Source organism: Rutidosis leptorrhynchoides, chromosome 7 (genome assembly GCF_046630445.1).
Source record: "Rutidosis leptorrhynchoides isolate AG116_Rl617_1_P2 chromosome 7, CSIRO_AGI_Rlap_v1, whole genome shotgun sequence".
In the NCBI taxonomy this organism is placed as follows: domain Eukaryota; kingdom Viridiplantae; phylum Streptophyta; class Magnoliopsida; order Asterales; family Asteraceae; genus Rutidosis; species Rutidosis leptorrhynchoides.
Window position 1 is genome coordinate 300,813,272 of NC_092339.1, and position 23,799 is coordinate 300,837,070.

General features: G+C 35.4%; 2 protein-coding genes across 4 annotated transcripts; one reads left to right on the forward strand and one right to left on the reverse strand.

Annotated features, from left to right (window-relative positions):
• Nucleotides 1-4,469: 4,469 nt before the first annotated feature.
• LOC139857310 (phosphomevalonate kinase, peroxisomal-like) lies at nucleotides 4,470-8,942 on the forward strand. 3 transcript variants are annotated; one of them, XM_071846050.1, is made up of 11 exons: nucleotides 4,470-4,538; nucleotides 4,662-4,711; nucleotides 4,846-4,996; nucleotides 5,088-5,178; nucleotides 5,250-5,372; nucleotides 5,819-5,871; nucleotides 5,958-6,338; nucleotides 6,908-7,012; nucleotides 7,642-7,869; nucleotides 8,228-8,350; nucleotides 8,528-8,942. In XM_071846050.1, exons 2-11 carry the CDS (start codon nucleotides 4,704-4,706, stop codon nucleotides 8,756-8,758), a joined length of 1,494 nt encoding a protein of 497 aa, XP_071702151.1. In that variant the 5' UTR covers nucleotides 4,470-4,538; nucleotides 4,662-4,703; the 3' UTR covers nucleotides 8,759-8,942. The 3 variants fall into 3 exon arrangements, with proteins under 3 accessions (XP_071702151.1, XP_071702150.1, XP_071702152.1); XM_071846049.1 differs by having other exon boundaries at nucleotides 4,509-4,711; XM_071846051.1 differs by having other exon boundaries at nucleotides 4,509-4,711; nucleotides 4,846-4,985.
• An 836-nt stretch (nucleotides 8,943-9,778) lies between these two features.
• Nucleotides 9,779-12,431, reverse strand: LOC139857821 (protein MAINTENANCE OF PSII UNDER HIGH LIGHT 1). Its single transcript, XM_071846659.1, has 3 exons — nucleotides 12,091-12,431; nucleotides 10,933-11,067; nucleotides 9,779-10,410 (listed from the first exon to the last, which is right to left on the reverse strand). Exons 1-3 carry the CDS (start codon nucleotides 12,295-12,297, stop codon nucleotides 9,922-9,924), a joined length of 831 nt encoding a protein of 276 aa, XP_071702760.1. The 5' UTR covers nucleotides 12,298-12,431; the 3' UTR covers nucleotides 9,779-9,921.
• Between the last annotated feature and the right edge of the window lie 11,368 nt (nucleotides 12,432-23,799).

The following is a 23,799-nucleotide window of genomic DNA, read 5'->3' on the forward strand; positions in this document are numbered from 1 at the left end:
GCTTATTATATAAATAATACAAATTTTTATTATTATCATTTTTGCTACAATTATTATTATCCTTATTGTTATTATCATATTATTATTAACCTTATTATTATTATTATTATTATTATTATTATTATTATTATTATTATTATTATTATTATTATTATTATTATTATTATTATTATTATTATTATTATTATTATTATTATTACTATTATTACTATTATTACTATTACTATTATTATTATTATTATTATTAATATAATTATTATTAATCAGTATTATTATAATTACTAAAATAATTATTAATTATATATATTAATTATATAGATGATTAAAATAACTAGAAAGGGTACGAATTTGTTATGCGTACCCATCGATACTATGTTTGAGTTTTGTCTATGTCGGAATTTTGTTACAAGTCATTGTCCAGTACGATTGAAAACAGAAAGTCTTACATTATATACATCATCTGCAAAGGTAAACGAATTAAAAACAGAAAATATAAAAAAACAATACAGCTCGATACTCTCTGTTTTGGTTCAATTTAACAAAAGGTCGATTTTGAATGAATTTCAAAATCTCTTAATGCAAAGTTGTTAGGATTGATTTAAATAAACTCTCTGTAAGTTTTCTTACTCCAATTCTTTATATTGAATTCAAATTTTCGAGTCAAAGTCTTATTCCAAAAAGTCAACTGAGTTGTTCATAGTAAAATTTGAACTCGTTGGTAAGTTTTAAGTTTAATTGATGATCCATAAAGCTTATAGGAACAATTTAGGACCTTTTTCATGTAGAATCTTGGAAATAAAACGTTCTTAAATTCAAGATTGATGTTGGAGTTCATAGTGTTTAAGTGTGATTAGCAATAGTTTGAAATTGAATAAATTATCAAAATATAGAAGTGTAGTAATGTTAGGAATCATATACTAAAACTATCTGCAAAGTTTCAAAAGCTAATTCATTATATCGAGTTCAAATTGTTGAGTCAAACATTTAAAATTCGAAAGTCAAATAAACTGTTCTTGTTAAAATTTAAAAATTCTGTTATGTTTTAAGTTTAATTTACGATCCAGAAAGTTTCCATGAAAGATTTAAGACTTGTTTCAAGTTGAACTTGTGATCTAAAACCTTCTAAAAATCAAAATCAATTTATATGTTCTTCGTTTTATATTTCTGTTACAGCAAACGTTTTATTTATTTATTTATTTATTTTAAAACTTTGACATTCCAATGAGTTAATAATCAATTTTATTTCGTTTAATGATCCTAAAAAAAAACTAAATGAATCACTTGTTAATAGTTGGGTTTGAGCTCTGATCGATTATTATTATGAAGAAGAAAAGGCATAATGTTAGGAGTAGCTTAAATATAATTAAGTTGTAATAATAATCAGAAAAACTGAGGCAGATAGATGGTTTGGGAGATTGTTGGGTGAACGGGAGGTCGCGGGTTCGAGCCCGGCAGGAATGCTTATTTTTTTTAAGGCTTATTACACAAAGGTAGTCTTTCTAATATTTATTATTATTATTTATTATTATGATTATCATTATTATTATTATTATCATTATTATTATGTTAACATAAATACCATAATTAATATTATTATCATTTTTTCTTATTAAATAACATAAATAAGTATCATTAGTGTTATTATTAGTATTATTAATATTGATATATGTATTATTATGATTATGATTATGATTATTATTATTATTAGTATTATTTTTATTAAGTATTGTGAATATCATCATTATTATTATCATTAATCTAATTAGTATTATTATTATTATTATTATTATTATTATTATTATTATTATTACTAGTATTAAGTATTATTAGCATCAATTTATAATTTTTAGTAATATTATTACTATCATTATTATTACTAATATCATACTGTTTGTATTATTAATACGATCATTTAAAATATCTAATAAGACTATAATTATTATTAAATTTACTACTATCATTAAAAATATTATTTTTTACTAAAACTATCCTTTCTACTTTATAATTACTAGTGAAACTATCATTTTAACAAATAAATCTTTTGTATATTATATATATACTTATTACACATACTAGGATTATATTAATATTTCATATAATAAACTAATGATATTTTATGAATACAATACTATTCACATATATAGGTATATTAATATAACTAAATGTATAAATATTAACCATCATAATTATATATATACAAAACAATATATATACAATATAATATAAAATATAATATAAGTATACGTTTCAAAATGAAATTTAGTATAAATTCTATATAACTATAAATATATAAATAATACATAATAAAAAAATGAAATTTTGTGATTTACACTATATGTATTAATAAATATACAATTGATATAGGTTCGTGAATCCGAGGCCAACCCTGCATTGTTCAGTTTCGTCGTATGAATATTTTTACTACAAAATATTGGATTGTGAGTTCATTTGATTCCCTTTTACTCTTTACATTTTTGGGACTGAGAATACATGCGTTGTTTTTACAACGACTTTATTAAATGCTTTTGGAAATATATTTTGAACTGCGAATACATGAAATGCTTTTATAAATGTTTGACGAGATAGACACAAGTACTTAAAAACATTCTACGAATGAGTTATGAGTACACCGGATATCACCCCTTTATAGTCTGGTAATCTAAGAATTAGGAAACCGAGCTCCTAATTGACGCGAATCCTAAAGATAGATCTATGGGCACTAACGAGCCCCAGTCAGAGAATTTGAACTGCTTTAGTACTTCGAAATAGGTATACAACTGCCAGCTTTAAAAGATATGATCTGTTTGTGAGGTGTATACAACCATCATATTTAAAAGAGTAGCCTGATTGTATGCTTTTGCATGACCGTGCGGAATGCCGGTATGCGGGGGATATTCTAGATGCATTTTGTTAAGGTTGATTTCCAGGTGTTTGTAGTTCGTATGAATGACTTTTATCTCTATGCCGTGCGAAAGGCCTGATATGAGATTATGTTTATGAAAGATATTAAAAATCGCGAGGCAACCTACGAGGGAGAAAAGGATACGAACCTACTCTGCTAAGCATTACGAAATATGGTTTTGTACACGAGATAGGTGTACTGTATTTAAATCTTGTGGTCTATTAAAATGATAAATTTTATTGTTTACGATAAACCTATGAACTCACCAACCTTTTGGTTGACACTTGAAAGCATATTTATTCTCAGGTATGAAAGAAATCTTCCGCTGTGCATTTGCTCATTTTAGAGATATTACTTGGAGTCATTCATGACATATTTCAAAAGACGTTGCATTCGAGTCGTTGAGTTCATCAAGATTATTATTAAGTCAATTATAGTTGGATATATTATCAAATGGTATGCATGCCGTCAACTTTTGATGAAATGAAAGTTTGTCTTTTAAAAACGAATGCAATGTTTGTAAAATGTATCAAATAGAGGTCAAGTACCTCGCAATGAAATCAACTATTGTGAATCGTTTATAATGTATATGAACGGGTCCTTTCAGTATGTGATGTATATTTATGAAAAATGGAAATATGAAATCTTGTGGTCTATTATTACGATTTGATCAATATGTAGGTTAAACCTATAACTCACCAACATTTTTTGTTGACGTTTTAAGCATGTTTATTCTCAGGTGATTGTTAAGAGCTTCCGCTGTTGCATACTAAATTAAGGACAAGATTTGGAGTCCATGCTTGTATAATATTGTTTAAAAACTGCATTCGAAGACTTAAGTTGATGTGTAATATTATTGTAAACCATTATGTACCGGTCGTGTGAAACCGCTATATTTTAGATTATCATTATTTGATGATCGTCGTAATATTTTAAAGCTTTATCGATAAAATAAAGGTTATGGTTTGTTTTAAAAATCGAATGCAGTCTTTGAAAAACGTCTCATATAGAGGTCAAAACTTCGCAACGAAATCAATTAATATGAAACGTTTATAATCGATATGAACAGGACATTTCAATGTGTATCGAGCTAAGGGCTTTAGGTACATGTGTATCATATTTACTTTGTTTGTTTAAATGGTTTATAACTTGTGATGATCGGAGATTACTCTTTATCGTAAATTTTGAATTATGTTTTTTTATTTGTGTTCATTTTTGTCATTTTACTACTGTATTTTTTAACAGCTTCATCTATTATATCAAATACCTAAATACATTCAAAAAAATTCAGCTATTAGCTAACAGTTAACAGCTTAACATAGCATCTATCAGCAAATTTTAACAAATTTTAACATGCCAAGAAAGAAAAATTTTAACAATTTTTTTTATCTGTGAGTTTATTTTAGGGCGTTTGTTTGTAGTTACCTATAGTTACACGTATAAAGTTATAATCAATCAATCAATTTTGATTGTTATTAGAGAAAAAGAAAAAAAGAAAAAGATACATTACACAACTACTACTTTATTCAACATTTGTTAGTCAATGGCATCATCTTCCGTTTTTCTTCAAACAGCTGCTGATATACAATATTTTAATTGTATCATAAGCACTTCAATGTGGAAAATGTTGAACACGGTGCGTGGGTCCCAGCGACCCAAAAATTGGTCGTCAATAACTATAAAGATCAGTATTTTGTATCCCTTAAATATCAAATTGCGTTATTTCAATCAAATTAACTGATTTTGAGTGTATTTTCAGTTCATTCCTTCAAACACGGATTAACAATTTTTGATCCGCAAAATGGCTGTGTAAGTTAATTACCTGTATTTGTGATTTAATTTGAACTATGTATGTATGTTTTTTATTTATATTTTAGAGGATGAAACAGTACTTATTACAGTATGTTGTTGGAATTTGAATTATTAATAATTTTTTTATGTAGGGTTGCTTCTGCTCCAGGGAAGGTTTTGATGACTGGTGGTTATTTGGTACTAGAAAGACCTAATGCTGGAATTGTGCTTAGCACGAATGCTCGATTTCACGCGATTCTTAAACCGCTTTATGATCCAGTTTCATCTGACGGTTTGATTGTTGTTAGTGATCTTTATTAATTTTGTTTTGATTTTATGAATCTGTGCTGTTATTGTTTATGGTAAAGACTATGTTAAACATGCTGTGTTTTAGGAGTGGATGGATATAAAAGTAAATTCGCCTCAGATGTTAAGAGAAACAACATACAAAATGTCACTGAAAGATTTCACACTTCAGTGTCCGAGGCAAGTTTTTTGACTTGATGTTTACAACAATGTTTAGTATCATGTTTAAAACTGATCTTTATCAACTTCCGTATAAATCATAGTGAATCAAGGAACCCCTTTGTTGAGTACGCCGTTCAGTATTCCATAGCCGCAGCATATACCACACTCGGCATAAATAAAAGACATAAATTGCACAAATTACTGTCTCAAGGTAAGACCTTTTTTTATTTATTTTTTGATGCTCTTCTTAGGGTGTGTCTGATTGCCTCTTATGTTAATTATCACTGAATGCCGAACCTTTAAGCATTTAGTTCGTTTGTTGATGCTAAATCGTTCAACAATTTGTGTCGAACTATTCAGAGTTGGAACACTTTTTTTTTTATCATTCATCATATCCATTTCCTTTAATAACCTCCTTAAATTATACCAGAAAACTTATCAAACAATTATATGCTATTTATTTAGAAGGCTAGTACATTAATTTTACATTATTCATAGTATTCATTCAGAATGATAAGATTATTGTCGTTATGGTTCAATCAGAACCTTTGAATCATTTATCTTTCGAAACATTTAACGCTTAAATGTCGTGTCTAACGCCCCCTTAGTTAAATGAACTCAACATTTTCAATCATGACTAACTGATCAGTTATGCAGGTTTGGATATTACAATCTTAGGTTGCAATGATTTCTATTCATATCGTCACCAGGTATGCATCCTTGATTTTTTTTCTTTTTCTGTTTTGTATTTTGACAAGTTTTTATTGAAAGTAACTGAACAGTGGTACTAACATAGATTGAAGCACGTGGTCTCCCTTTAGTCCCAGAATCATTGGCTACTCTGCCACCATTCACATCAATTACTTTCAACGCTGAAGAATCAAACATAGAAAACATTAAACCCGAAGTTGCAAAAACTGGATTAGGATCGTCTGCAGCTATGACTACTGCTGTAGTAGCGGCTTTACTAAATTACCTTGGGGTTGTAGATCTTTCGGTCTCCGATAACGATCAAAAGAGCGAGTCTAGTTCGGATCTTGATTTGGTGCATATGATAGCTCAAACTGCTCACTGCATAGCTCAAGGAAAAGTTGGTAGCGGGTTCGATGTTAGTTCTGCTGTGTATGGAAGTCATCGTTATGTCCGCTTTTCACCAAATATTATTTCTTCAGCACAGGTCTCTTGCGCTATTTCTAAGACTCACAAGCAGGGTATGAAATGGGTGGGTTGGGTAACAAGTCACAACAGGTTCGCGTCAAAATGGGTAGTTTTGGCTCATCAGGTGAACCGGTTGAGTTGGGCTGCGTTGGCCCGAAATACCTTTTTTCCAAGTATTAGCACTCGTTATCAGATATTTAGGGTGTCAAATTAATATAATTACAATTACAAATACAATTACATTACAATTACAATTACAATATATTGTGTTATTTTAGTAATAAACTGGTTTAGGAGGTTTAAAGCTTAAATAATAGTCAGACCCATACTCTATTTTTTACCTGTCTGACCCGTTAGAGATAAAACATGATCCGAATTGACTAATTCAGAAGTGAAATGGTCGGAACTGTAAACTCTAATAAAAGTGTTAGGATCTCTAACCTACGTTTTAAAGAATTAATAGGGGCTTGTTAGTTATCTTCCATGTAGTGAACTTTTATTCTATTATATCTTAACTACAAAATTAGACGCATATAAAATAATATTATTCCTTCAAGAATTAAACTTTACATTGGTTCATCATTGCAGGAAGCTGTGTCTACCATGCCATTAGATGAAGTTATCGGCCAAGTCTTGAAAAGTAAATGGGATCATGAGAGGACTAAATTCTCCTTGCCACCATTGATGAATCTGGTGAATATTCTAAATATTTCACATTTAAAATCTCCATTTTTTATTTCTTTGTATACATATTATAACTGTGTCCTATTTCAACTTTTAAGTATGTCAATGATAAATTAATATAAGAGTTAGTTTGTAATGATATTGAATGACAAAAAATAGCTAGCGAATTCACATTTCTGAAACTCAGCAAAAGAAAACCCAAACTTGTTACTGGATGCTAAAATCATATAGTTGTTTTTTGGTTTCAAATAAAACCCATCTGAAAATGTAAATGGTATACAATTTAAAGAAAAATGACAGTGAAATTCGTGAATCATTTGAGCAGATGAGATTGTAATAATTTGAAAAAGTACCATGAAACAAGTAAATTGATAAATCAAAACTTACGATTTGAAAAGATAAAACAGGAAAAAGATGCAAAGTAAACGTTTTGTTGGGAGAATGGATGAGTTGCTAATTTGCAAATATAACCTCAACCATGTTCGGTATTGTCTACTGTACAAAACGTTTCCCGAATATTATATCATAAACTGAAACTTAATCTATTTATATGAAAGTTTTTTTGTTGATTGTACAAATTACTTGCTGGAAATTGTTAAATTAAAATCTTGTTTACTGATTGTGAAAGAGTTGTGCAGATATTGGGAGAACCAGGAAGTGGAGGATCATCCACACCATCAATGGTTGGTGCGGTCAAGAAATGGCAAAAATCTGACCCACAAAAGTCAAAGGAGACATGCAACAAGTTGTCAGAGGCAAATTCAGCGCTCGAAGCACAGTTTAATTTGTTAAGCAAAATGGCTGCAGATAATTGGGATTCATACAAATGTGTCATTGAAAACTGCAGCATGTATAAATCAGAAAAGGTCATTTCTTTTACCATATTTCATCATAAATTGGCCTTGTGGTTGACGTACTGATATCTTCACAAGAGGTCGATAACCCGGTTAGGCCGTTAAAAAAATGTTTACTGATATTGACTTGTTACTGTAAACGAAACATGATTTTCAGATATTACTAGTTGATTCAATGATTATCATGTTATAGATGTTTTGTAGCTTATCAATTGTTGTACTTAATAACTTAACAAGAGTTGGTAACGGCAAACCCTAAACAAAATGGAGATATTCAGATAGTTAAATCTTATAAACAAAATTCATCTACGTTATTCTTTTACATTTTCTCACCTATATTGATCTGGCAAATTTATTATTGCTTGAGCAGTGGATGGGGCAATTTAGTGAATCAAGTCATGTGGAAATCGTTACGACATTATTGGGAGCTAGAGATGCTATGCTTAAAATTCGGTGCCAGATGAGACAAATGGGCAACGCTGCAGGCATTCCAGTACGTTCTTTCATCATTATAGCTAAATCATTCTATCCAATTGACCCATTAGCATAAAAACCCGACTCAAATCGACCCATTGAAAAGTAAATGGGTCGAAATTGCTGCATCTGCCTTTTTAGCCTTCTATTTATTATTATATGTTGGCTTATGATTATCGAAAATTTTAATTCGCAGATCGAACCAGAATCCCAGACTCAACTATTAGATGTGACCATGGACACCGAAGGTGTCTTGTTGGCTGGGGTTCCAGGCGCAGGTGGGTTCGATGCGGTTTTCGCTATTGTTTTAAGTGACTCAAGTACCAATCTAACTAAAGTATGGAGTTCGAACAACGTTTTGGCCTTGCTAGTTACTGAAGATCCCCGTGGTGTTTCGTTAGAGAATAATGATCCTTGGGTCAAGTGATATTCTCGACTTCACGCATTTTCACAAGTACTTTAAACATTTCCTCGTAGTCATTGTATTGCTGAACGTTTACCTTATTTCAACTTCCAGAAGGAAGATATTTTTAAACTGTTTAGAAATTTCAAGCATATTATATAAGTCCGAAAGACCTATTTTTCCGCTGCTATCAGATAGCTAGCTACTTATAAACAAGGTTTTGCTACTCACTGAGTACTTGGTCGGGACTTTTGACTTTTGAGGGACTAATCGGCAACTTGACTGACCCCTAGAGCTTAAAGTAAATTTTCAGGCATATCTAAAACCCATGGAAATTTGATGTTACCATTTTCATGGCGTCTCTTTTCTATTTTATTTTTATTTTATTTTATTCTATTTTTGTTAATTATTATTATTATTATTATTATTATTATCTTTTTTTTTTTTTTAAATTTTACTTTTTGCCCGGAGGTCCACTCGGAAGCAATCTCTCTTTCCGTCGATAGAGAGAGGGACGACTATCTCAGTTTTACTCTGGGTAGAGAAATGACTTATCTATATTCTCGAATAGGGGAAAGATTGTCTACATCTCACTTCCCCATACACCACCTAGGTGGTATTGGGTTTGTTGTTGTTGTTGTATACAAGAAATCCATTAACATAATGGTCTGGAATCATAAAAATAATCTTTATATGTTCAACAACTCTAGAATTCTAATTTTGATTCATATATAAAGTTGACTGTATTGACTTTGACCAGCTAAATTCAATTTTGACCAACTAAATCTGAATTTTACTCATAAACCAATTAATTACTCGGATATAAAAAATCGGACCAGCCTAATTTTGAAAAGGAGTAATGGGCATTAATCGGGGAGTTTTACAACACTGCTAATCAATTTGCATAATGGTCTGTAATCTCTTTTTGGATTTGGCCGTTCTTGTATCTATGTGGTTCTTAAGGATTGTGCGTTCTTGGCGCCTGTATTCTTTGTTGCTCACCCATATTGATTGTTTGAGCTTATAATGATGTGCTCGGTATGATGAATAAACGCAGATACCTACATCGTATTAATGCTAAAATTGTATGATAAATTTTCCTGTAGCACAAGGTATACAACTCAATGAGGACCATACATCCATGGATATACTTTAATATTTAGTCAAATAAAATAAAATGGCGTGATTTATCCAGATTCGACCTGAACATCCAACACTTGTAGTGTAATACTCTCTGGCTGTTCAGCTGAAACCGATGGCGCGGTTTGTGAATCTATTTGTGGGACCGAGATTTCTGGCTGTGCAGATGGCTCACTTTCGGTTACAACTGCATCCAGGTTCGAGGTTTCTTGCTGTGCAGATGGCTCACTTTCGCTTACAACTGCGTCTGGGCTCGAGGTTTCTTGCTGTGCAGATGGCTCGGTTTCGGTTGGGACTGAAATTTGGACAACTTCTGAAGGTTTAAATTTGGTAATGTAGTAACTAAGCGACGGGCCAGAGTAATCTAGGGTTTGGATTTGGGGCGGGTTTTTTGCTACTTGAAAGAGTATTGAAGATGCAGCGGCAATAGCAAGAATACTGCCGAAAGCAAGTAAAGCGGCTGTGTTTTCGGATCCGTCGGCAGATGTTCCTGAAGTCCCTGAGCTGATTGCACTCTCTGAAACGTAAACTGCAGGCTATGCCAGGCAAATCGACGTTAATTTAACACTAAGTATTATTGAAATTACAATGAAACGGGTCAAAGTTGTCAAATTATTAGACAAACTATTGACATAATATAATTTCAATGCCATGTTACGACACTAAAGTATTCATTAAGAACTTATTTGAACAATATGTGTTTCGGCCTTCGGGTCAAATTGTTACAAAAGTATTGCCCGTTGTGACCCTAACACATACAGTTGCTCGACCCACCCAATTTTCCACCTATACTTCCCTCCCCGGATAGCCTTAACGGGAAAAAGGGTCGAAAACGTTTACGGGATAACCCGGTGAGGTTGCATACATTTAAGTAAAAATACTACCCTCCCCGGGTAGTCTGAAGAGCAAAACCCTATGATTTACCCGTTTACCCTTGGTCATAAGATTTTTCCAATTTGGCATTATTGAAGCTTATATAATTTTTGTATAGAGTATCAAAATTGATGTTGTAAATATCAATATAAATATGAATAATATTAAAAGTAAATACTACTAACCTCAACTGAATATATATTTGTCTGTCCAGCTGTGTCCTTCTCCACATAACCGCTCCAATCGCGCCTACGAGGCGGGAACGTTCCAGACACCTTGGTTTTCTCCCCGGCCAACCACTCCACGCTCACTTTTCCGACCTGCGTTTTTCACAAAAGCAAGTTTTCGTTCAAATTTACCAACCTGGGTGACATCATTAGCATCAACATTTAAATTCATCTAACCTTGAGTTATAAGATGAAAAACCAACAATTACGTGAACATTGACTAATCCCAGGGCGACTACCCGCTTTGCGAGCAGTCCGGAGTCATTGCAGACGAACCTCCGTGGCCATGAGGGAGAATAACTTTGTGGGTGCAAGGAATCGAACCCTTGACATCCACATTGGAAGGTCAGTCTTACCATGCCACCACCACCCTCATGGTTGTTTGCATCCTACTTCATTTGCATTTTGTTTACATAATAAATCATAATACAAATATAATTATAGAGTACAAGAAGATACTATAGACCATGCTTACAGAACGCAATAAAAATGTCTAACCTCGGATGTTAAATGCATTTTAAATTTCTCTACCTAGGCATCATTAGCCATGTATAATTGTGACAAAACTTATAGGCTTTAGATTATGACAATTTCACTCCTAGACTCGATATAACTATCAACTTGAACCATATGATCTAAGCTTAAAAGATTGTCTGATACATCTATTATCACAAAAGTTCAATAAAACTTTATCCTAATTTGAAAACCTTTCAAGATATATATGTAACAGCGGCGCAAACCCATAGTAGATATTGTCCGCTTTGACCTCCGGCTTACCAATCATTCAGCCATTCACAGTCTCACGGTTTTGCTTTCCAAAACACATACACCAAGAAAGGCATCCACACCCTCCTTTATAAAGGGTGTTTCGTTCTCCTCCCCCACCGATGTGGGACGAGTCTTACAATATAGCCTAGTGAGATAAACCATGATGCAAGTAAGATAACTATATCAATGCAGTATGTTTTTTTATGCATATAAATACATGGTTTCTTTTTCATTGCATCAAAGTCTAGCAAAAAGAAAAAAGAAAAAAATCTCTCAATTAAAAAGAAAAAAAACCTTTAAAAAAATAAAATAAATAAATAAATAAAAAGAAAAAGAGAGTGAGTTTACCTCTTTTTCAGGGGCACATTCTTCAACATTGCAATCTTCTTGTTGTTGATCATCTGACGATGAAGCTCGAATTCTGAAAAAACTGAGATTTTGTTTCTGGTGATTCTTACTATAACGATAACGATTAATTGCAGAGAAGAAATGCATCCTCATATTTGTGCTACAGCTATTTGCTGATAATGCAGTAGTACCACATGATGAAGCCATCTGATTTGATTGTAATTTTTTTTCTTGTTACAAAACAATCAATAGACTAAAAAATTAACAATGTTTTTGTTTTTGTTTTTGCGTTTGTGTTTGTGTTTGTGTGTGTAGTTTGGGATGTGTTTCTTGAATTTTTTGTGGCTGATTTTGAGTTGGTGCTGGCTTAATATCCAGCGTAGATTTTTTTTATTATCGTTTTTTTTTTTTTTTTTCCGGATTAGGATTATATATTATATTATATTATATTATATTATTATATTATATTATATTATATTATATATTATATTATATTATATTATATTATATTATATCTATATTCTAAAAAGACATAGGGAAATGAATAGTATCCGGGGTATTTTTGACTTTTTGCCTTTTTCCGGGGGTATTTTTGACTTTTTGCCTTTTTTCCCTTTTCAAATTCAACCACAAACCACCTCACACTTTATCCAAAAAATCAAACCCACCCCCCAACCAGGGGGGTAAAGTGTCAATTAACCATTCTCATAAAAAATCTTAAACAAACTCCACCCAAATATATTCAACGGGCCATATCTTCGCACTCGCAACGAGTTAAATTTTTTCGCCACCATCGTTAAACTCGAAATAATTTTAGAAACACAATGTCACTAGCTATACGCAAAACGGGCGCTTTTTAAAAAACCATAAATATTTGGGGTACTTTTATACACGTTAATTCCCCGTTAAATTTTTAAAAGTCGACAACTCGATAGCGAAACGCGAAGATGCACATATATTGTTAATTTTAAATAACATTTAAATCTTTCACGGGTTATACCTTTTAGTTCGACTCGAGTTGCGCTTCAACAACATCATCGTTAGCCACAAAAAAAAATTACAAACTAAACGCAATAAAATACATTAAAAACCGAACCCCCGGCGCGAAGCGAGGGTTCGAACACTAGTATTATCTAATAGACACAAAAAAGGTGAATAGTAACTAGGGGTATTTTCGTTATTTCACATTTTTTTATTATTTTAACTAACTTTCATTACACCAATAAAGTCCCCTACACTTTTTAAAAAAATTCAAAACGAACCCCCAAATAGGGGGGTAAACTGTCAAATAACCATTTTCATAAAAAATCTTAAATAAACTCCACCCAAATATTTAACGGGACATATCTTCTCGCTCGCAACGAGTCAAATTTTTCCGACACCATCGTTAAACTCGAAATAATTTTAGGAACACGATATCACTAACTATACGCAAAACGGACGCTTTTTAATAAACGCTAAATATTTGAGGTACTTTTCATACATGTTGATTTTGCGTTAAGTTTTTAAAAGTCGAAAATTCCATAGCGAAACGCGGAGATGCATATATATTGTTAATTTAAAATAACATTTTAATGTTTCGTGGGTTATACCTTTTAGTTCGACTCGAGTTGCGCTTCAACGACATCATCGTTATCCACGAAATAATTTTACAAACTAAACGCAATAAAATACATTGAAAACTGAATCCCCGGCGCGAAGCGAGGGTTCGAAAACTAGTTCACTCTATAAAAGTGATGTGTACATGGTGGATAATGAGAAAATACATAAATGGTCCCCTAAGTATGCCAGGTGTAAGAGCTCAATCATTTTGATTTTTTTTTTTTTGTGAGTTCGGTCCTCACTCAAAGTTTTTGTTTCACCGTAGGTCTCTAATCTAAACGGGTAACTGGAAATATCTAAATGGATAACTGGAAATTGTTTTATTTGTTCAGGTTATTTGAGAACATAGTATTTTCCATTACATGTAGTCACGTACGCGAGACCGTATATTTGGTTGGGGCTATGAGCACTATTTATACAAGTATGGTGAAACCGTATATTTATACCGTTACATGTAATGTTTTCGATTGAAAATAAAGATAAAATGACAAAGTGTTGATCGTTTTATTGATTTACAGAATTGATAAAGCTTGAATTGATACTTTGGTTGTTTTACAATGGTCCCTATTTATACAGAATAGAGCTAACGGCTATATGCTATAAACTGGAACAAATCTTCTATTTTTGGAATGTTGGCTATCGACTTGATCTTCCAATGTAGGTGTCCTGTCATATGAGGGATATGATGAGATTGTTCTTGTAACGACCCTGGATTTTTCAACGTTTATTTATTAATAATTATTATTATTAATACGAGTGATTAAACGAATGTATGTTATTACGTTTACATGTTGCCATGATTGCCCGTACTTGACTTTAATCGCCCGAAACGTCTTTGTGACACACGAAACTTTCACGAATAATATTTTTAGAATATTATTTGCATTCATGATTAAGTTTATTAATCATTTTAATTAACTAAAGTTGTTAGTTAGTTACTTGGGCTTTTAATTGGATTAACTTGTTAATTGCATACATACTTGGGCTTTTAATTGAACTTGGGCCTTTACTAGTGTTATTGGACTTTAGAAGCCCACCCTACATCTTATATGGATTAACTAGCCCAATACTACATGTAAGTATCACCATTATGTTACAACTAGTTAGTTTATAGACTTGGAATCTAGTTTGCACATAATCCCCATGAAAACAACTCTAATATCCATCTTTTTTTAAGTCTTTACATGCTATGATCTTGTGGACACTCTCCTTTCCCCCTCTCCTTGCCAAACCGTCAGCCCACTATTGCAAGAGGGAGTGTTCAAAATTTTTTTTTATTACTTATCACTTGTATCTTCATTCTCCCATTTCATTTACACACACACATACATTCTCTCAACATTTCTTCTCTTTTTTTCTCTCAACTTGTAAGTAAAATATTCAAAGTTTTTCTTCTTCCTTCTTGACTTAAAAACCGAACCTTACACACCTTAATCATCATCATCATTTGTTGTTGTTTGATTTCTTGTTGGTTATTGTTACTTACTTTCTTGTTGTTAGTTATTTACTTACTTGGTTTCAAGAATCTAACTTACTAGTTTTATTCTTCTTTTATCTTGTAATAACAAGAACAACAAGAACATAAACTTTCTATATATGTTCTACATTTGTTATTTTTAAAAGATTAATGTTCATGTGTTGATGAACTCATACTTGTAGTTCTTGAAGTAACTTAATGTTTACTTTACTTAAAGATCAAACTTTGGTTGAATCTTTAAAAGTATGAACAACCATGAACCTTTTACATGTTTACTTAGTTTACTTCTTCATTCTTGCACTTTAAATTCATGTTTGTTGATTATTATTGGTCAAGTGTTACTAGTTAACCTTGATCATATTAATCTTGAACTTAAAGTTAACTTTAAAGTTCAAGAACATATAAATGAAACTTTTTAATTATAACTTTGTACACTTATGTTAGATCTAGACTTTTGAGTCTTGGATCTTCAAGATCAAACTAAGAACGATGTTATACAACTTAAGATCTTGATTTCATAAGTTCATTTTCAAGTTTGTAACTTATTATTAGTCTTAAAGTCCATGTATGTGTTAGATCTAAGACTTTGATGTAACTTTGGTTCATCAAAACACTTGCAACACTTAAGTGAGTTGTGCTTCATGTCTTAGACTTGCACTTGGGTTATGATGGTCAAATCTTGGTCAAGATGATGCAAACACATCAACGAGTTGTACACTTGAAGCTATACGCATCAAGGATGAGAACCGTGATAAGCATCAAGCATCAAACTCACCGGAACCCATTATTTTACTGCTTTCTGTCTTCTACCTACTGTTCTGCTGTTTCTGTAACAGAACAGTAGACCTGGGCTGTTGTGATTATGATTTTCAAATAGCTCTGTTCGAGTAGATAACTTTTCATATAGGACTCGTCTTAATCCGAGTTACGGTTTAGGATTTATGGCCCTCCGATCGTCACTATGTCCTTTAACGTTGTGCAGAAATTTCTGACCTACTCGCACTTAGACCGTCGCCACAGTCAAACGAAGACGAGTTTGCTTCTGTAAATTTTACCACACCTAAAGGACTCATATACGGAGCCATGGCCACTGGTCTCACCTTAATTCAGTAAGGTTAGAGGCCGTGGTGACTGATCAAAGTCAGCTTTTGTTTTAAACTACTTTCATAAACGAAACCTACTTTACGCCTTTTGTTTGATGATGAATGATGATGACCCTTAAGAATTTATTTACATACTTTTAAACCTATTAAGACGATTTACTGACTTAGTACTATTTGACTTAGGTTGAGGACTTTCGGACCGATTACTTGCACACCTTTTCCGAACAGACTTTACGACTACATTATCATTGTGAGTTATAGCATTCCCTTTTTACTTTAACTTATTTTGGGAACTGAGAATACATGCGGATTTTATGTTTTACATACTACGCACGAGTACTTAAACTTTATATATATGTGGGTTATACAACGGCATAAACATTCCCTTTAGCTCGGTAACGTTTAATCATTGGTTTTTGAACCGTGAACGCGAATCTTAGATATGGATCCATAGGGTTTGACATCCCCACTCGGGCTAGTAGCGCTAGCATTTAATGAGTGTTTAATACTTCGTAAACATACGCACTTGCCAAGTGTACTTTCAGGGGGTATAAACGTTAAGTTAGTTACCAAGTGCCCACGGTTAACATATACTTTATCTTACTGTTTTGAAACGCTCTTTGTAGCACTGAAATCTCGTGGCCTACCTTACTTACTATTATACTTAAACTATAGCTCACCAACCTTTGTGTTGATGTTTTAAAGCATGTTTTTCTCAGGTGCTTGAGGTTAGCTTCCGCTGTGTACTAGTCGTGCTGTAGACACCCACTTCTTAGAGTTGTCATCGCATGAACTACTTTATCTTGCATTCAAACTTTAGTACTTTTGATCTATGACTTGTAACGACCATTGTGGTCACATACACTTATTATTTGCTTCTACTTAGTGAAGCATGCTTTTGAAATGTAAAACATTTGATGTCGGTTATGACATCACCTTTTTATCGTGAATGCAACTTCTTTAATTACACCATATAGTACTTAACCTTGTAATGATCTTGTTGTTGATGATTCGTACACGATGGTTTTGTACGGGGCATCACATTTGGTATCAGAGCATTGGTTGTAGGGAATTAGGTTGCATTAGTGATTCTAAGACCTACCCGAGTAGGATTCACTAATAGGAATAATCTACAACTTGCTAGTTTACTTGTTTCCGCTGAATTTACTGCATGCTGCTGCTTGCTTTTACTACTATATGTCGTATGCTACTACATGATTTCACTACTGTATGATATCACTTGCTTTCGATTGCATGCTACTTCTGTACGATACGTTATTATTGCCATGCTACTTATTGTTATACATGATTTAAACTGTTGGCCTAATACGTGCTTGCTTTATGACTTACTGACATGGAAAATTTATTTTTCCTTGTTCAGATGTCGGATGTACCACCTGCTAGCGTTTTGGGCAGTTTAGACTCTTCATCTACTCTACCTACCACCGTTGCCGATCCACCGATCCCGGTACGCACGAGTGACCCCGGCGCTTCATCTTCCGGGACTAGCAGCCAGCCGCCTGCACCAGTGGCTACTACTGACGGACACGTGGACCCTACGAAGATTCCAGCTCCGTTTGCTCCCGACCCTCGGGGTCACAGCCCCGCATCGGTGGGATTGAGATTCCCGCGGAGTTCGGGGAAGGGCCATTTCGTAACCATATGCGCACACCTTGCCGACGCACTCCCGACGGACGTTTAGTGCCGATTCCGCCAGGCAGACACAGAAAGATTTTGGCCGCCTTCGGACTGCCAGTTGAGCCACCCATGCCACCACCGCATGATTCGGATGACTCATCATCCGCCGATTCTTCATCAGATGATTCTTCATCAGACTCCAGTGACGACGAAGACCCGGCTGACGTACCTAAACAGGCACCCTCCACCCCGCCGAAGAAGCGGTACCGTCCTGACGGCACCGTCATTCCAGGGGTGAATGGGGGTCGTGCTTTCACTGACGCTTTTGGTCGGCGTCGGAGGGTTACTGCCCGTAAGTGGCTTGTGCCGTACCCTGCCGACCCACTCATACGTAAGGCACCTCGTTACGTGCTGAGTATTTCTGGAGTCGGGACATCTGAACCTCGTTTCGTGAGGCTGCACCACCGGCACCACCTGCACCGCCGGCACCGCCTGCCCCACCAGCTCCCACTGTCAAGGAATTGACAAGGGAGGTGGGAATCCTTAGAGCTCGGGTTACTGAGCTCGAGGAGCAGTTGGCTCAGGTTTTAGACATCATTCACCCACCTTCACCGTAGGACTTTTGTATTTAGATTTCGTTATGTAATCTAGTTGTAGTTTATTGTATTACTCATGTATTGTACGAACTTAATGAGATGTATGAAACTTATTATTAATGAATGGAAACTTTGTGATGTTATTTTTGCACAAGTGTTCTATTTACATTACTGTATGGTGTTTTGCGGTACTTGTATCAACTTGCATTACTTAATTAACATGTGTTGTGCTGTTTACATGTTGGTTGTTATATACTATATTATTATATATTGAATGCTGGATTTTGACTTGAGTCAAAATGTTTGTATAGAACACCATGGCTAACGGTCGATCCACACCTACTGCTGCTCAAATTGAAGAGATGATCCAAGAACGTGTAGCCGCAGCCCTAGCAGAAAGAAACCTCCAAGCTCTACCGCCACCACCACCAGTTATCCCACCCGTTCGAAATTGGTGTACTTACAAGGAATTCCAGAGCTGCAAACCGCATAACTTCAGTGGAACCGAGGGACAGGTTGGTCTCACCAGATGGTTCGAGAAACTTGAATCAGTATTCCGAGTTAGCAACTGTTCGGAGGATAACAAGACCAAGTTTGCTTCGTGCACGCTATCTGACGGCGCGCTAACGTGGTGGAACACGTTAGCTCAAGCGAAAGGCATTGATGAGGTGTATGCTATACCATGGGAGGAATTCAAAGCAGCAATGATTGATGAGTATTGTCCGAGAACCGAAATACAAAAGATGGAGATGGAATTCATGCAGCTAAAGGCCGTTGGGAACGACCTTGATGGTTACAACAGGAGATTTTTGGAACTAGCTCTTATGTGTCCGACAATGGTCACCCTGGAATTCAAGCGTATGGAGAGATACTTCTGGGGACTCCCTAAGTCCATCAAAGGAAACGTCACATCGTCCAAACCACCGAATGTTCCCGAAGCAATGCGCATGGCGCATAACCTCATGAATCAGATTCTCATCGATGAGCCAGAGAAGGCTAAGTTTGAAGCTGGTAGTAGCGAAAAGCGAAAGTGGGATAATAACAACAACAACAACAACCACCACAACAACAAGGGGAGAACCTACGATCAGACCCCCGCCAAGAGGCACAACAACGGTGGAAACCCTAATCCCAACAACAACACCAACTCCAACCCGAACTATAAGGGAACCTTATCACAATGCAAACGGTGCTACAAACACCACACTGGGTATTGCAATGTTGTCTGCGAGAAGTGCCAACGGTCTGGGCATATCGGAAAAGACTGCAAGGTCACCACAATGAATGGGAAGCCGAACACCAACGGGCCGAAGAAGTGTTACGAATGCGGGCAGACGGGCCATTTCAAAAATGCGTGCCCAAATAAGCGAAAAGACGGCGGACCACCCCGCGCTAGAGCTTTCAATGTTAATGCAAGGGACGCACGCGAAAACCCCGACTTGGTGACAGGTATATTCAAAATCAACAATCTTTTAGCTTCTGTCTTGTTTGATACTGGTGCGGATAGAAGTTATGTATGTAGACATTTTTGCGATAAGATTAATTGGTCGTTAGTCCAGTTAAAAGAGAGTATGCTTGTCGAAGTCGCCAACGGTAAACTTGAAAAGGTTGACCATATTAGTCGTGGAGCTATTATCAACATAGCTGGTGCATATTTCAAAATTGATTTGATACCTATCAAACTGGGAAGTTTGGACGTGATCGTCGGTATGGATTGGTTGAGCAAGATAAGGGCCGATATTATCTGTGGAGATAAAGCACTTCGCATACCACAAGGAGATGGCGAACCACTAGTTATCTATGGAGAGAGATGTACCTCGAAGTTAAACCTCATTAGTTGCGTGAAAGCGCAAAAGATCATGAATAAGGGACGTTTTGCTGTCCTAGCACATGTAAAAGAGGTAGAAACTGAGGTGAAAAGCGTGAACGGCGTTCGAATTGTGAACGAATTTTCTGATGTCTTCCCAGAGGAGTTGCCTGGATTTCCACCGCAGAGAGCCGTAGAGTTTCAGATTGATTTAGTGCCAGGAGCTGCACCTGTAGCGCGCGCACCTTATAGACTCGCACCTTTAATGATGCAAGAATTACAGAGCCAACTACAAGAACAACTTGATCGAGGATTTATCCAACCAATTTTCTCGCCTTGGGGCGCACCTGTGTTGTTTGTGAAGAAGAAGGATGGATCCTTCCATATGTGTATCGACTACCGTGAGCTCAACAAATTGACTATCAAGAATCGGTATCCTCTTCCATGAATTGACGATCTTTTTGACCAACTACAATGATCGAGTGTCTACTTAAAGATCGATTTGCGATCCGGCTATCACTAGTTGAGGGTGAAAGAAAGCGATGTAATGAAGACTGCATTCAGGACCCGTTATGGTCATTATGAGTTTCTCGTGATGTCATTCGGTTTGACAAATGCACCTGCCGTGTTCATGGACCTCATGAATCGTGTCTGCAAACCTTACTTGGACAAGTTTGTCATCGTCTTCATAGATGACATCCTCATCTACTCTAAGAGCGAAGAAGAACATGAGCAACACCTCCGACTAGTGCTTGAACTCTTGAGACAAGAGCAACTTTATGCCAAATTCTCCAAGTGTGAATTTTGGTTGAAGGAAGTACAGTTTCTGGGTCATGTTGTGAGCGACCAGGGTATCAAAGTTGATCCCGCCAAGATTGAAGCCATCAGCAAGTGGGAGACCCCCACTACTCCGACTCATATTCGCCAATTCCTAGGTCTCACCGGTTACTACCGAAGGTTCATTGAAGGATTTTCTCTGATTGCGCGTCCTTTGACCGCGCTGACTCACAAGGGCAAGAAGTTCATTTGGGAACCCGCACACGAATCAGCATTCCAAACTTTGAAGAAGAAGTTAACCACCGCACCTATCCTATCGCTTCCCGAAGGCAGTGACGATTTCGTTATTTATTGCGATGCTTCGAAGAGTGGTTTTGGTTGTGTACTGATGCAACGATCAAAAGTTATTGCCTATGCCTCCCGACAATTGAAGATTCACGAGCGGAACTACACTACTCATGATCTTGAACTTGGAGCCGTTGTCTTTGCGCTCAAATTGTGGAGACATTATTTGTATGGAACTAAGAGCACTATCTTCACCGATCACAAGAGTCTCCAGCACATCTTTGATCAGAAGTAATTGAATATGAGACAGCGTTGATGGATCGAGACGCTCAACGACTACGATTGTGAACTCCGTTATCACCCTGGCAAGGCCAATGTCGTAGCTGACGCTTTGAGCCGAAAGGAGAGGACGGCACCTCTTCGTGTTAGGGCTCTGAACATCACCATCCATTCGAACCTCAACAGCCAGATCAGAGTAGCCCAAGATGAGGCTCTCAAGGAAGAGAATATATCTCACGAACATTTGAACATACTTGTCTCTCGATTCGAGGTTAGGGAGTCTGGACTTCGATGTTATGCCGGAAAAATTTGGGTACCTCTTTATGGAGATCTACGGAACCTTATACTTGATGAAGCCCACAAGTCGAGATATTCGATTCATCCCGGAGCGGGCAAGATGTACCACGATCTTAAAGAACAGTATTGGTGGCCGAATCTTAAGAAGGACGTTGCAACTTATGTTGGGAAGTGTTTAACTTGTTCGAAAGTTAAGGCCGAACATCAGAGACCTTCTGGGTTACTTCAGCAACCGGAAATCCCATAATGGAAGTTGGTAAGGATCACAATGGATTTCATTACTAAGCTGCCAAAGACAGTGGGCGAATACAATACCATTTGGGTTATTGTTGACTGCCTTACCAAATCTGCACACTTCCTAGCGATGAAGGAAACTGATACAATGGAAAGACTTGCTCAATTATACATCAAGGAGGTTGTATCTCGTCATGGTGTACCTTTATCGATCATCTCGGATCGCGATCCCCGTTTTGCTTCTAGATTTTGGCGTTCTTTGCAAGAAGCCATGGGAACTCGTCTTGACATGAGTACTGCTTACCATCTACAGACCGACGGGCAAAGTGAACGAACGATTCAGACCTCGGAGGACATGTTACGTGCATGTGTCATTGATTTTGGAAAGGCTTGGTAAAGACATTTGCCACTCGCCGAATTCTCGTACAACAACAGTTATCACTCGAGCATTAATGCTGCACCTTTTGAAGCATTGTATGGCCACAAGTGCCGATCTCCTATTTGTTGGGCCGAAGTAGGCAAAAAGCAAATCACCGGACCCGAGGTAGTCCATGAAACTGAAAGGACCCGTTCATATACATTATAAACGATTCACAATAGTTGATTACATTGCGAGGTATTTGACCTCTATATGATACATTTTACAAACATTGCATTCGTTTTTAAAAGACAAACTTTCTTTACATCGAAAATTGACAGGCATGCATACCATTTCATAATATCCACTATCCAACTATAAATTGATTTAATAATAATCTTTGATGAACTCAATGACTCGAATACAACGTTCTTCGAAATATGCTATGAAAGACTCCAAGTAATATCTTTAAAATGAGCAAATGCACAGCGAAAGATTTCTTTAACACCTGAGAATAAACATGCTTTAAAGTGTCAACCAAAAGGTTGGTGAGTTCATTAGTTTATCATAATCATTTATTTCCATCATTTTAATAGACCACAAGAATTTCATTTCCAGTTCTCATAAATATACGTCCCATGCATAGAGACAAAAATAATCATTCATATGGTGAACACCTGGTAACCGACATTAACTAGATACATATAAGAATATCCCCTATCATTCCGGGATCCTCCTTCTGACATGATATAAATTTCGAAGTACTAAAGCATCCGGTACTTTGGATGGGGTTTGTTAGGCCCAATAGATCTATCTTTAGGATTCGCGTCAATTAGGGTGTCTGTTCCCTAATTCTTAGATTACCAGACTTTAATAAAAAGGGGCATATTCGATTTCGATAATTCAACCATAGAATGTAGTTTCAATTACTTGTGTCTATTTTGTCAAACATTTATAAAAGCGCATGTATTCTCAGTCCCAAAAATATAAAGGGTAAAAAGACAAATGAAACTCACCATACCGTATTTTGTAGTAAAAATACATATAACGTCATTGAACAAGTGCAAGGTTGGCCTCGGATTCACGAACCTAAATTAATTATATATATTTATGTGTTGGTCAATATTTGTCTAACAAATTAGGTCAAGTCATAGTGTACCACAATCCTAATGCTCGAGACTAATATGCAAAAGTTAACAAAAGTAAATTTGACTCAAAATAATTTCCAAAAATCTATACATGATTAATATATAGTT

Bases quoted from the DNA above. Each gene is read 5' to 3' on its own strand.
- LOC139857821 (XM_071846659.1), bottom strand. From the start codon at position 12,297: ATGGCTTCATCATGTGGTACTACTGCATTATCAGCAAATAGCTGTAGC. The intron at 11,068-12,090 runs GTAAACTCACTC...TGAAAAACGCAG, and splicing joins AATGTGCCCCTGAAAAAGAG to GTCGGAAAAGTGAGCGTGGA. The intron at 10,411-10,932 runs GTTAGTAGTATT...TGCCTGGCATAG, and splicing joins CAAATATATATTCAGTTGAG to CCTGCAGTTTACGTTTCAGA.
- LOC139857310 (XM_071846050.1), top strand. The intron at 4,997-5,087 runs GTTAGTGATCTT...GCTGTGTTTTAG, and splicing joins CATCTGACGGTTTGATTGTT to GAGTGGATGGATATAAAAGT. The intron at 7,870-8,227 runs GTCATTTCTTTT...TTGCTTGAGCAG, and splicing joins GCATGTATAAATCAGAAAAG to TGGATGGGGCAATTTAGTGA.